The sequence below is a fragment of the Oryctolagus cuniculus genome, chromosome 12, assembly GCF_051225735.1.
Source record: "Oryctolagus cuniculus isolate XC-2025 breed Fujian yellow rabbit chromosome 12, ASM5122573v1, whole genome shotgun sequence".
NCBI lineage: Eukaryota > Metazoa > Chordata > Mammalia > Lagomorpha > Leporidae > Oryctolagus > Oryctolagus cuniculus.
Window position 1 is genome coordinate 81,640,418 of NC_142878.1, and position 15,343 is coordinate 81,655,760.

The window sequence follows — 15,343 nt, forward strand, 5'->3', positions numbered from 1 at the left end:
TAGATGGATTCCATTTACCTAAACACTTTAAGATTCTAAAAATATGAAAGCGGGCAGCCATTTGGCCTACAGGTTAAGATGATGGTCCTATATCAGAATGCCTGGTTCAAGTCCTGGCTCACCACCTGATGTCAGCCTGCTTTCTGCTAATTGCATGCTCTGGAAGGCAGCAGGTGATGGCTCCAGTGGCTGGGTTTTTGCCACCCACATAGGAGACCGAGGTGGAGCTTCCATTTCCTGTTTTTGGCCTAGTTGAGACCTGGCAGTTTGTGGACCTGGGAAGTGAACCAGCAGATGGAAGCTCTCTCTGTCTCTCTGCCTCTCAAATAAATTAAATAAATAAAAATTGTAAAAATATGGAAGACACTCTCATCTTTAAAGTTAGGAACAGATTCTCATTTTTATTGTACATTCCTCCTATGTCCTTTTTTTTAACACCACACAAATTGCAAGTAGTTCAAACTGACAATACAGAGCACTGATCAATGCTATTTCAGAAAAATAAATAAAACATAACAACAAATAAAGTTTCAGAATCACATGCATCTCAATGTAAGTTTTGACTCTGTCATAATTACTTTCAGGTGACATCACAGGCACATTAACATTACTAGAATTAGCAAGGTACCTGCATTGTTTTCCAGGCTTCAGCTTGCATTTTTTCCCCTCCGGTTGGTTTGCATCAAAGCAGCATTCATCTTTACACTGGTCACTATAGCCACAATCACATTCTTCACCTTGTTCTACCATTCCATTTCCACATATAGGTTGGCCAGATTCTAAGGAAAATAAACATTCATTTTATTAAAATGCACAAATTCTTTGGCGCTTCATTATGAAGGGAGAAAAAAAAAAAACTTTGATAAGAAAAGTACAACTAGGGATCAGATGACCTAAGAAGGGCTCCACTATTAACTATCAATGTGACCTTCAGCAAAATTATTTCCCTTTTAGGAGTCTCATTTTCTTAATCTATATAATGAGGGGATTTGATCTAATAGTCCTTCCTAAGGTCCCTTCTAAAAGTGGGAACTTGTTATTTAGGCCATGGCACACTGAGCTTTTAAGGAATAATGACTATACATGGCATGTCACACAAATGCAAATTATATTCTTCGTTAACCAAAAATAAATAAATAAAATAAACTTGTTACAGAAAATATCATGCACAAATCAAAGTTTAAAAGAATAGCCGGTGCCATGGCTCACTAGGCTAATCCTCCGCCTTGTGACGCCGGCACACCAGGTTCTAGTCCCGATCGGGGCGCCGGATTCTGTCCCAGTTGCCCCTCTTCCAGGCCAGCTCTCTGCTGTGGCCAGGGAGTGCAGTGGAGGATGGCCCAAATGCTTGGGCCCTGCACCCCATGGGAGACCAGGAGAAGTACCTGGCTCCTGCCATCGGATCATTGCAGTTGCACCGGCCGCAGCGGCCATTGGAGGGTGAACCAACGGCAAAAGGAAGACCTTTCTCTCTGTCTCTCTCTCTCTCACTGTCCACTCTGCCTGTCCAAAAAAAAAAAAAAAAAAAAAAAAGGCACAATGAAATAACAGGTACCAAGCAGTTAACTGTAGCAACTCTCGACAATAAGGTGTTGTTCTTTTATTTACTCTCACAACTTTTGTAATGGAGTAACTTTTAAGATTTTTTTAAAATTTTACTTAAGTTATACAAACTTCATGTATATTATATATATATAAAGATTTAGGAACATAGTGAGACTTCCCACCCTACCCTCCCTCCCACCCGCCCATGCTCCAACTCTACTTCCTCCTCCCTCTCCCACTCTTAATTTTACAAAGATCTATTTTCATCGTACTTAATGATCATATAGTAAAACCTACACTAAGTGTGGGGAGCAACCCGGACTAGACTGTTACTGGAATTAAGACTTATTCTATGCATCTGCTCTCCCACAATATGGTGCTGGGAGAGAAGAAAACAGCTTCTACACAGCTGCCTCCAGTTCAGCCAATAAACTGTAGGACTTGCTCCTGATTGGAGGAGAGCAGCGTGCTCGGCGTGTGGGCAGCCGAGTTGGGATTGGCAGAGGAGGACTATAAAGGAGGAGAGAGACGGCATGCACCAGGAACATCTAAGGGGAACACCTGTGCAGCCCCCGAGAGAGCCGGCCGGCGGTGTGCCGCTTCCCTGCAGAAGTGGGGAAAGTGGCCAGGGGGAACCGCCCTTCCACGGAGGTGGAAGGGATAGTAGCCAACCCGGGAAGAACCAGCAGCAAACCCGGGGAGGGCCGAGCAGACGAAAGAACAGCGCAGGGTCCTGTGTTGCTCCTCCACGAAGAGGGGGAGCGACAACTAAGATTAATTTTTGTTTAATTATTAGAAAGGCAGAGAGGGAGAGATCAATTTTCATCTGCTGGTACACTCCCCAAAAGGCTGCAATGGACCAGACTGGACAAGTCTAAAGCCAGGAGCCAGGAAGTCCATCAGGGTTACTCATGTGGGTAGCAACGCCCAAGAACTCTGGCCATCTTCCACTGCTTTTCCAGGTCCATTATTAGAGAGCTGGATCAGAAGCTCAGCAGCAGAGACTGACCCAGCACTCCAATACAGGATGCTGGCATCACAAGTGGTAATTTTACCTGCTGTACCACAGTGCTGACCATTCTGGAGTAACAACTCCACATGACATATTATTCCTCTAAACACTTCATGATGCATCTCTAAAAGATATTTTTTTTCTAAACCTAACTATAATACTATTATCCAATCCAAAAAAAATATGCTTAATAGTTAATAGTCAATCCATGTTCCATTTTCCTCAACTGTCTATAATTTGTTGGGCTTTTTTTTTTTTAAGATTTATTTATTTGCTTGAAAGTCAGAGTTACATAAAGAGAGAAGGAGAGCCAGAGAGAGAGAGAGAGAGAGAGGTCTTCCATTCACTGGTTCACTCCGCAGTTGGCTGCAATGGCCAGAGCTGTGTCAATCCGAAGCCAGGATCTTCTTCCAGGTCTCCCACGTGGGTGCAGGGGCCCAAGGACTTGAGCCATCTTCTACTGCTTTCCCAGGCCATAGCAGAGAGCTGGATCAGTAGAGGAGCAGCCAGGACTTGAACTGGCGCCCCTATGGGATGCTGGCACTCTAGGCGGCGGTTTTACCCACTATGCCACAGCGGCGGCCCCCATTTGTTTGTTTTTAAAGATTTATTTTATTCATTTGAAAGGCAGAGTTATAGAGAAAGAGAGAGAAAGAGGTAATTTGTTGTTTTGAACTTGGTTTCAAACATGGTTTTCCATAATCCAACCCATCCCAGCTTTTGGTTGACATAGCTCTTAAGTTCTTTCAATATATATAAAAAAATTCCCCATCCCCTTTTTCTTTTTACATTATTTATTTGTTAAAGAAGCTGGGTAATTTTGTCTTATGTAATGGTCCACTTTACATATGGCTGGTTGTAATCAGCCAATAAGCTATTTTTTTTAAATGTACATTAGTTTTGCTCCTCAGCTAGACCAAGCTCCTTAATGGAAGAAAACGTCTACTATTTATACCTTTTGAATTCTTAAGAGCATAATATATACCTTTTGTATTCCTAAGAGCACAACAGTACTAGGCCAGATCTTGGTTGATTAACAAGGTTATATAGCAGCTTTAGACCCAGTGAATAATTTTAGAAAATTCCTTCAATTGTTTTCTTTGATTTCCAGCAATGGAGTTTAAAATTGGAATAGGAATACTACTCTTTGTAAATAAGCAATAATAACAAAACCACAGGCCTTTAGCATCTACTGGGAATAAGAAAAATCAAATGCCTTCATTTTCTAGAAAAGAAAACAAACTTCCAGGGATTTGTGACTTCTTTGAGACCACATATCCCAGAATGGAGAAAACCACAAATTAAACTCAAGGTCTCCTATGTTTAAAATCAGATGCACTTTTTTTTTCTACTATACCAAATCAGTGTGGAAAAGAGTCACAGCACAGGTTTTAAACTGAGAACTCAGTAAGTAGAAGGCAACACATCTCAATCAAAAATATTTCAGAAGGATTAGTTTTAAATCCAGAAGGCTTTCTCTTGTCCTTATCCACAACTATTAAAGGAAAACTCAGAGATCGATGAACAATCCAACAATCCTGGTTTCATTTTATTCCATCTCTTATGTTTCCTAAAACTAGAAACAGACATGTGCACATATGTATGTATTAAGTAAATAATAATGATTTTCAAAGCTCTAGCAATTATAATTCAAGTGACATACAAATTAGGATAAAAGGAGAAATGACAGTCAGAAAACTCTTACTGCAATATTTACTACTCATTTTCATCTCATACATGATTACTTCAAACTAGCTATTTCCCAACAGCTTAAATACACAAAAGTACTGTTGAAATGCGAAAATCTCAAGATGCACATTTATTTATAATTCAAAAAATAAATTTCCTTCCCCATAATATGCTCATTTTTAAAGGTTAACTTCAATCAGAAAATTTACTGTGAAAACAGAGTTTACAAATAAAGAATCAATATAGCACTCCATAGTTTATAGATGCTTTATTTGTAAGCCATGTAGTCAAAGCACATTTCCTGACTGATGCTGACCTTTAAAAATGAGCATATTGCTCTGTAGGTATTTTAGCAAAGAACTTGGGAAGTATTAGAAAAACTATCCCTGACAATGACAATAATAACAAAAATAACATCAATGCTATTTCAATCTGTGCCTTTAAAAGAAAAGGCAAGCTCTAGAAGAAAAATCCAAAGATTGTGAAAAGCATGAAAAGAGAAGTTATAGACTGAAAGGAAATATCTGTAAACCAGTACCTGACAGACAACTAATATCTAGACTGTATTAAGAATCTTTGGGCCGGCGCCGCGGCTCACTAGGCTAATCCTCCGCCTTGTGGCGCCGGCACACCGGGTTCTAGTCCCGGTTGGGGCGCCGGATTCTGTCCCGGTTGCCCCTCTTCCAGGCCAGCTCTCTGCTGTGGCCCGGGAGTGCAGTGGAGGATGGCCCAGGTGCTTGGGCCCTGCACCCCATGGGAGACCAGGAAAAGCACCTGGCTCCTGGCTCCTGCCATCGGATCAGCGCGGTGTGCCGGCCGCAGCGCGCTGGCCACGGCGGCCATTGGAGGGTGAACCAACGGCAAAGGAAGACCTTTCTCTCTGTCTCTCTCTCTCACTGTCCACTCTGCCTGTCAAAAAATAAAAAAAAAATAAAAAATAAAATAAAATAAAAAAAAAAAGAATCTTTGACTCAACACACAAAAAACCATCAGGAAAAAACAAAAAACATGAACAGACATTGAGCCAAAGAAAATACAGAGACAGTGGGCAGCTTCTGGCACAGTGGATTCAACTAGGGCTTGTTTAGAGTCCTGGCTACTCCACACTTCCAATCTAGGTTCCTGTTAATGTACCTGGGAGGCAAGGGATGATCCATACCATCCACATGGGAGACCCAGATGGAGTTCCTGGCTCCTGGCTTCAAGTTGGTCCAGGCCCAGCAGCTGTACACTTTTGGGGAATGAGCCAGCAGACAGAAGATTGCAATCTTGCTATCTCATTCTCTGTCTCTTACTAACTCTGCTTTTCAAATATATATATATAGGGTTTTTTTTTTTTTTTTTTTTTGGATAGGCAGAGTGGACAGTGAGAGAGAGACAGAGAGAAAGGTCTTCCTTTTGCCGTTGGTTCACCCTCCAATGGCTGCTGCAGCCGGCGCACCACGCTGATCTGAAGCCAGGAGCCAGGTGCTTCTCCTGGTCTCCCATGGGGTGCAGGGCCCAAGCACTTGGGCCATCCTCCACTGCACTCCCTGGCCACAGCAGAGAGCTGGCCTGGAAGAGGGGCAACCGGGACAGAATCCGGCGCCCCGACCGGGACTAGAACCCGGTGTACCGGCGCTGCAAGGCGGAGGATTAGCCTATTGAGCCATGGCGCCGGCTTCAAATAAATATTTTAAAAACAATAAATACAAAAGAAAATATACAGATGGAAAATAAGCAAAAGAAAAGATGTCCAACATCAGTAGTTATCAGAGAAGTGCCAATTAAAACCATAAAGTAGGAGTTGGTGTTATGGCGTAGCATGTACAGCCATTGCCTGCAATGCCAACTCATATGGGCCCAGGTTCGTGTCCCGGCTGCTCCATTTCTGATCCACTTCCTTGCAAATGGTCTGGGAAAGCAAAGAAAGATGGCTCAGGTGCTTGGGCCCCTGCTACTACCCACATGGGAGATCTGGAAGAAGCTCCTGGCTCCTGGCTTCAGTCTGGCTCAGTCCTGGCTGTTCTGGCCATGTAGGGAGTGAACCAGTGGATGGACAATCTCTCTCTCTCTCTCTCTCTCTCTCTCTCTCTCTGAGCAAACCAGTGGATGGACAATCTCTTTCTCTCTTCCTCTCTCTCTCTCTTAATCTGACTTTCAAACAAATAAATAAATCTTTGGGAGAAAAAAACATAAGATATACTAAATACCTATCAGAATGACTAAAACAAAAAATAGTGAAAACACTAAATGCTGGTGAAGACAAAGAAAACTGGATCATTCATACATTACTGGTAAGAATAGCACAGGCACATTGAAACACAGTTTGGCAGTTTCATACTAAACAAAAGAAGCAATTATTATATGGTCCATCTACTAGATTTGTGGAGTCTTATCCCAAAGAAATAAAAATTTAAGTTTAGATTTAAAAAAACCCCTGTACATAAATATTTATAGTTCCTTTATTTCTAACAACCAAACACTGGAAATAGAATAGATCTCCTTTAATAGGTGAATGGTTAAACAAATTATGGGTCATATATACCATGGAACTAATATTTAGCAACAAAGAGGAACAAACTATCGATACAGAAACAATGTAGATGAACCTGCAGGGAATTATGCTGAGTGACTCCCAGAAGATTATATTCTGTATGATCCCCTTTATATATATAACACTTTTGAAATGACGAAAAATCAGAAATGGGAAACAGATTAGTAGGGTGGAGGAGGGACAGCAGGAAGGTGGGAGGCAACAATGAGGGACTTTTGTGCTGACGGAACAATCTTGAATCGTGGCTGTAGTTGTGGATACAGATACCTATACATATGATAAGAATGTATGGAATTAAATATACACAGAGAAATGAGAACATGAAAAACTAGAAAAAGCAGAGTAAGATCTGTGGATTGTATGTATCAATGCCAATATCCGAGGTTATAATATTGTTCTATAGCTTTGCAAAGTATTACCACTGGTGGAGGAGGGGTATGAAAGCAACACAGAATCTTCTATTTCTTACAAATGTATGTGGATCTACAACTTTCTCAATAAAAATTTCAGTTGAAAACAAAAGCTGGGCAGGCACTGTGGTGCAGTGGGTTAACGCCCTGGCCTGAAATGCTGGCAACCCATATGGGCGCCAGTTCAAGACCTGGCTGCTCCACTTCCAATCTAGTTCTCTGCTGTGGCCTGGGAAAGCAGTGGAAGACGGTCAAAGTCCTTGGGCCCCTGCACCCAAGTGGGAGACCCAGAGGAGGTAGGCTCCTGACTCCTGGCTCCTAGCTCCTGGCTTCAGATCGGCGCAGATCTGGCTGTTGCAGCCAATTGGGGAGTGAACCATCAGATGGAAGACCTCTCTCTCTCTCTCTCTCTCTCTCTCTCTGCCTCTCCTCTCTCTGTGTAACTCTGACTTTCAAATAAATAAGTCTTAAAAAAAAAGTCACACTTATTTAGAAAACTTTCTCAGAAATTTCTCCTTCAATGCTTGTATGTTTAATTCCACTTTGATACGAACAAATGTGAATAGGCCTTAATATTCACCCTTAAATAACTTACAACCTGTGACAAAGATCACAAAAATACATGAGACAAAGAAGAATATTTAGAGCATATTAAACATCACAGGTTAAATATGGTAAACGCCGCATGTGAGGCATAAGAGAACCATGGAAAAACAAAAGGTATATAAATATATATCCACATAATGGAATATACTCAGCTATAAAAAGGAATAGAGTTCTGATATATGCTTTAACATGGATGCACCTTAAAAATATGCTACACAAAATAAACCAGACATAAAAGAACAACTGTGATCCCACTTAAATGAGGTACCTAGAATAGGCTAATTCATACAGAAAGAAAGTAGAGATTACTAATTACTGAGGGGAGAAGAAAGCAGGAACTACTGCTTAATGGTTATAGAATTTTGATTTGGGGTGATGAGAAACAGTACAGAAATGAATTGTGATGGTTCTACAACACTGTGAGTATAATTACCACCACTGGATTATACAGTTAAAATGGCAAAAATTTATCTTTTTTCACTAAAATAAGAAAAAATAATTTTACAGCAGCTTTATTCATAGTAGCACAAACCCAAAAGCCCAGGTGGTTATCAATGGGAGAGAGGATGTAAAACCTGTAAAACATTCATACACCATAATACTACCCAACAAGAAAAAAGGAATAAAACACTAAAGATGAATCTCAAGTTATTATGTTGATGAAAAGCAACTTTTTTTTTTTTTTTTTTTTTTTTTTTTTGACAGGCAGAGTGGACAGTGAGAGAGAGAGACAGAGAGAAAGGTCTTCCTTTTGCCGTTGGTTCACTCTCCAATGGCCGCCGCGGCCGGCGCGCTGCGGCCGGCACACCGCGATGATCCGATGGCAGGGGCCAGGAGCCAGGTGCTTTTCCTGGTCTCCCATGGGGTGCAGGGCCCAAGCACTTGGGCCATCCTCCACTGCACTCCCGGGCCACAGCAGAGAGCTGGCCTGGAAGAGGGGCAACCGGGACAGAATCCGGCGCCCCGACTGGGACTAGAACCCGGTGTGCCGGCGCCGCTAGGCGGAGGATTAGCCTAGTGAGCTGCGGCGCCGGCCCGAAAAGCAACTTTCAACAAAAGTGTTCAAACTGTATAATTCCATTCCCATGAAATTTTAAAAGAAGTAAAATAAATATATGATAAAATCAAACAGAGGGCTTGCCTCTAGAAGTGAACTGATGGCAGAGATTAGCTGAAAAAGGGAATAAAGGTATTTTCTGAGTTAATAGATGTTCCCTATCTTAAAAGCTGCATAGTTTATACAGGCAAATACATGTGTCAAAACTCATCAAATGGTACATTTATAACACATGCATTTTTCTTATATAAAAATCATCAAAATAACTTCAGGGGTGGGCATTTGGCCCAGGGGTTAATATGCTGGTTGAGATGCCCACACTATACATCAGAGTCCCTGGGTTTGACTCTTGGCTCCTGATTCCACTTTCCTGTTGATGCAGATTCTGAGAGGTAGCAGGTGATGGCTCAAGTAGTTGGGTTCCTCCCACTCCATGTGAGAGACCTAAACTGAGATCCAGCTCTCTGCTTTGACCCAGCAAAGCCCAGTCCCAGGCCAATTTTTGCAGGCATTTGGGCAGTGAACCAGCAGATGAGATATCTCTCCTTCTATTTCTCCTCCCTGTACCCCCTCCCACCAATAAATAAATAAATGTTTAAAAAGAACAATACTGAAGTCTAGTCAATGATGCATAGACTACAATGCCTAGGGATCAAGTATGCCTGCAACTGATTTTAAATTGGAGTGAGAAAAAATATGAGATGAAGGATGGATAGATTAATAAGTATCTCAGGGCTAGTGCTGCAGCTTAGTGGGTTAAGCTCTGCCTGTAGCGCCGGCATCCCATAGAGGTGCTTGTTCTTGTCCCGGCTTCTCCAGCTCTGATCCAACTCCCTGCTAATGCACCTGGGAAAGCAGTGGAAGATGACCCAAGTCCTTGGGCCCCTGTACTCATGTGGGAGACCTAGAAGAAGCTCCTGGCTCCTGCCCTAACAGTGGCCTAGCTCCAGCCTTTGCAGCCATCTGGGGAGTGAACCAGCAGATGAAGACCTCTCTCTCTCTCTCTCTCTCTCTGCCTCTCCCTCATTCTGTGTAACTCTGCCTTTCAAACTAATAAGTATATATTTTAAAATAAATAAATAAATATTTGAGGGGCTGGCATTGTGGTATAACAGATTGTACAGCGCCTGCAGTGCTGGCATCCCACATAGGTGCCAGTTTGAGTCCCGGCTGCTCCACTTCTGATCCAGTTTCCTGCTAATGCTCTTGGGAAAGTAGTGGAAGATGGCCCAACTCCTTGGGTCCTTGTGCCCATGTGGGAGCTGTGGATGAAGCCCCTGGCTCCTGGCTTTGGCCTGGCCCAGCCCCGGCCATTGCGGCCCTTTGGGGAGTGAACCAGCAGACTGAAAAACTCTCTCTCTCTCTCCCCCTCTCACTTTCTGGAACACTGCCCTTTAAATAAATAAAAATAAATGAATAAAAATATTTGATAAAAATAGGAAAGTGTTAACTGTGAAATATGCGTGGTGGGTATAATTCTTTCATGTTTTCTGAATGTTTAAAAATGTTCATAATAAAACGTTGGAAAATATACATACCAACAAAACAGTTGTTTCTCTTCTTCTCAAGAACTTGGCTTATATTTCTAATACTACAGAGTGAGAATTTATTGTTGTTAAGTTTATCACCAGATGTTGCTCTTGCATACATGATATAATTGCCATTTTCTTTTTGTCCTAAATTCTTAGATTCTCCTGGTGTGCACTCTGTTCCAGAATCATGCTGTCAAACAGAATATAGAGTTATATAAACAGGAAGTAAAAGAAGGTTTTCAGGCCATCTGACTAAATGTAATTTTCTCATTAGAAGAACAATGGAAGCTTGTGGACTCTCCTTTAGAAAGGACCTTAAAATAGGAAAACAATTCTCTCTTTTCATGGGCTCCTCCTCAGAAGGGAGGGAAAATCAGTACAGGTCTAATAACAACAATGTATAGCTTTGTAAGCGGGGGCCAGAATCAAAGAAAAACCTTAATAAAAATCTATTAAAAATAAGTCCACCTATTTATAAAAGTAGTAACAATCACATAAGCTACTTTAAAACTATTAAATATTCTTTAAAATACATGCTAAATTACATATTATGACTAATTCAGAGAAAACAAAGGTGGGATAGACAAAAGAAAGAAAACAGAGAGACTGACAAGGGGCCAGGCACATCCAGAACAGGAATCTAAGACAGCTAACTCATTCATCAGTATATAAGAAAGAAGTAAAAATGCTGACTAGGGATAGAAACACGGTGACCTATTTAAAATGAAAATTAGAAAAAAAATCAAGCAATAAAACCAAAAACACAGCTTTGCAGAATGAATAGAAGACAGTTATGTGTATATGCACAGAAGTGGGTTTTGCTATTAGAAATGTTATTGATGTGTCAGGTACATATAGAAAAGTACCAAAGCACAGCTCTCTAAATTTTTTCAAAATAATCACACTTAATACAACCAACACTGAGACCAGTGCTGAGCTGAGACACTGTAAGATTCCAGCAGCCCCGACTCCCAAGAGATATGCATTAAAACAAACTCACAATGCTCCTCAAACAATTTGGAACACATTAGAAGGGGTGAAAAACACCATGTTCTAGCTTAAGAAAAAACACTGGGTTCTAGTGTAACCATTCTATTTAACTAAAATCTTGTTTTGAATACCCAACAACTCTACATTCCCCTTGGGTATTATGTTTTTCCCTGGCGCTGATCTAAACTATTTTTATTTTTTACCCTCCAATCTGAGGCAACGGCCTCCAATATCACACCTCCCAACACCTCTTACCTTTATCCTAAATCTGGATTCAGAATTTAACAACTCAGTCCTGTTCTCCAATATTATCTTGCTTCATGCTTTCACTTGATACAATTTAATTTGGTTTCTGGTAAGGTATGGGCACTAAGATTATTCTCAATAGTATAGTTTAAGAGGAAAAAAAATCTAATACTATATAATACTTGAAGTCACCATAGACTATCTCACCATTTTTCAATTTAGTAAGTATTAAGAATGTTCAATATTATCCAAGGAGGCACTAAAGCACTAGGAGGCACTAGGTACTTGGCCTAGTAGTTCAGATGGCAGTTGGGATACAGTCACCTTACATCAGTGTGCCTGGGTCAGAGTCCTAGCTCTGCTAATGAGGACCCATAGCAATGATACCTATATGGTTGGATCACTGCCACCCATGTGAGAAACCCAGATGGAGTTCTTGGCTCCTGTCTTTGGCCTGACTTAGCCCTAACTACTGAGGGCAGCTAGGGAGTGAACCAGTAGATGGAAGATATCTCTAATTCTAGTTCTCTGTCACTCTGCCTTTCAGATAAATGTATAAATCATATAAATAAATAAATAAAGTTGATAGTGACAGTAAACAATTTTAAATAATTTACCCAGAAATATTGATAATAATTATTAATTTCTGATTGGCACTTAAAAGAGGAAAAACTTAGAACTTAGTTAGATGGCACTTTTATATATATATTATAAATATATAAAATATATACTTTTAAAAGATTTATTTATTAGAAAGACAGAACTACAGAGAGAGGTAGAGATGTAGAGAGGTCTTCTGTCCACTGGCTCATTCCCCAATTGGTTGAAATAGCCAGAGCTGAGCCAATCTGAAGTCAGGAGCCAGGATCTTCTTCTGGGTCCCCAACATAGGTGCAGGGGCCCAAGGACTTGGGCCATCCTCTGCTACTTTTTCCGGGCACATTAGCAGAGAGCTGGATCAGAAGTGGAGCATCTGGGACTCGAACTGCTGCCCATATAAGTTGCCAGCACTGTAGGCAGCAGCTTTACTCGCTATGCCACAGTGCCAGTCCCAATGGCACTTATATTTTACAAACTTAGAGAACTTAGGGGATTGTAACCTTCAAGTATACAACTTATTTTTAAAATCACAAAAATTTCCAATTTTATAAGTATTTGAATTGATATACAGTTTTTAAGTGAAATTCTCCCAAACTTGCTACCTGAATAAGCTCTACCAAAATCACAAAGACAGAATATACTTTAAAAACCAATATGGGGCTGATGTAACAGGATATGTGGTATAACAGGTTAAGCCACTGCCTGTGATGCTCCTGCCATCCCCATCGGAGACCTGGATAAAGATCCCAGCTGCTGGCTCTGTTCTGGCTCAACCTGGCCATTGCAGCCATTTGGGGTATGAACCATTAACCAGTGAATGAAAGATCGCTCTCTCTCTCTAACTCTGCTTTCAAATAAAAAAAAAAATAAATCTTGGGGGAGACAATATAACGGACTAAGTATTAAATAATATCAAGGACTGCTATTAATTTTGCTAGCTGTAATAATCACATTTGGGTATCTAAGAAAATTTTTTTTCAGAAATGCATACAATAATATGTAAGGATAGATGAATTTGCTTTAAATACCTTAGCAAAGCAAAAAAAGGGATACAGCAAGTAGATATGACACAATCTCGATCATTGTTGACTCTGAATCAGGGTTTGATAAAACTGTAGCCCACAGCTTGTTTTTATAATGCCGATGGTAAGAATGGTTTTTCAACACTTAAGGACTGTAAAAACAATTACCCAACAGAGACCAAATATTGACCCAAAATGTTTATTTATTTACTTTTTTTTTTTTTTTTTTTTTTGACAGGCAGAGTGGATAGTGAGAGAGAGAGAGACAGAGAGAAAGGTCTTCCTTTTTTGCCGTTGGTTCACCTTCCAATGCAGCCGGCACATCGCACTGATCCGAAGCCAGGAGCCAGGTGCTTCTCCTGGTCTCCCATGCGGGTGCAGGGCCTCCCGGGCCATAGCAGAGAGCTGGCCCGGAAGAGGAGCAACTGGGACAGAATCCGGCACCCCGACCGGGACTAGAACCCGGTGTGCTGGCGCCGCAAGGTGGAGGATTAGCCTATTGAGCCAAGGCGCCGGCCCCCAAAATGTTTATTAATAGGCCCTTTATAAAGTTTTCTGATTTCTGTTCTGGATAATGGGCATATGAAAGTTTATTGTATAATGTTTTTTTCTTCACTTTTGTGTATGTTAAAAATCTTTCCTGTGGCTGGTGCTGTGGCACAGCAGGTAAAGCTGCTGCCTGCAGTGCCAGCATCCCATACGGTCAGCGGTTTGAGTTCTGGCTGCTCCACTTCCAATCCAGCTCTCTGCTATGGCCTGGGAAAGCAGGAGAAGATGGCCCAAGCCCTTGGGCCCCTGCACCCACGTGAAAGACATGGAAGACGCTCCTGGCTCCTGGCTTTGCATGGCACAGTTGGGGAATGAACCAGCATATGGAAAACCTTTCTCTCTGTCTCTCTCTGCCTCTGCCTCTCTGTAACTCTGCCTTTCAAGTAATAAATAAATCTTTAAAAAAAAAAGAAGAAGAAGAAGAAGAAGAAATCTTTCTTAATAAAAGATTTTAAAATATCAACTCCATTCCACAGTACAAAAGCAAAAGTCAAGAAAATCCCTAGCAATATTTGAACAGAAACAAAGTCCTCTTTCTGCCCCAGAAAAAAAAAAATTCTATATTTTCCAGATTTTAAATGTACTTTAAAAAATGAAAAGTAGTTTTCATTAAAAAGGTATCTGAGTATATTATGTCCCAGGCACTGTTGTAGGGCTACAAGATACAGATATTTTTTCTGAAAAAGCCACACAAAATCCCTCACCTTCACAGAATTCTGGCATTGTTACACTTACATTACTTATTTTAATCACAGATATATGATCTTCCGTTTTCAGTATAGTCAATTATATTACTGTGTTTCTGACATATAAAAACTAAACATTCACACATATATTTGTTTTCACTGTAAACAAAAATCACTCAACATAAAAATTAGGCTAATAACTTTTTATTAAAAGAAACCCAATAATTAGGCAACACTTACTGGAGATCCAAAGTTATGTCCCACTTCATGAGCAAAAGTAATGTGAGAGACTTTGGGGGGTACATGAGACCCATAGTTCTGAACAGTGATAATTCCAGTGTTCAAGGACTTCTTTTTACCATCTGAATAGAGTTTACTTTTTTCACATATTCCTCCAGAGCTTCCTAATTCAGAACAAAAGCAAAGTGAAAAACGATACATTAAAAAAAAGGATACATTAGCACCTCTTTCCCTCTCCAAAAAAAGTTAATGCTAAAAATCTACATTAAATTAAAACATTTTTATAAAACACAACTGTTATTCAAATGAACACCCAACTTCTCAAAAGTTTCTTTTGTCCAAGATGATAAAATATTCTCAAATAAAAGTTTTTACAATACCCATAAAGAAACTTCCAGGACTGACTAATTTACAGCTCTTATAAAATGTTCTTCTTCATCACCAAAATGGACTCAAATTTTTGCTCTCACTGAAGTTAGCAAAGCAAATATTTAAGTTTCCTTTAAATTTGAATATATCAATATTTACAATGAGTCAAAGTCTATGCCTTTTCATACTTTAGAAAGAAAATTTATATTTAAGTTAAATGAAAGTTAAAGAAACTAAGGAAATTGTGAGAAAGT

The 15,343-nt window shown here is 40.4% G+C and overlaps 1 protein-coding gene across 2 annotated transcripts in view; it reads right to left on the reverse strand.

Annotated features, from left to right (window-relative positions):
* The window catches only part of ADAM10 (ADAM metallopeptidase domain 10), a 155,444-nt gene that overhangs the window by 19,724 nt on the left and 120,377 nt on the right, over window positions 1-15,343 (reverse strand). For both annotated transcript variants that reach the window (XM_051821954.3, XM_089310446.1), the window contains exons 9-11: window positions 14,721-14,884; window positions 10,394-10,577; window positions 629-779 (exon numbers count right to left, since the gene is read on the reverse strand). In XM_051821954.3, the coding sequence (XP_051677914.1) occupies window positions 629-779; window positions 10,394-10,577; window positions 14,721-14,884 (499 nt within the window). The remainder of the gene's footprint in view (window positions 1-628; window positions 780-10,393; window positions 10,578-14,720; window positions 14,885-15,343) is intronic.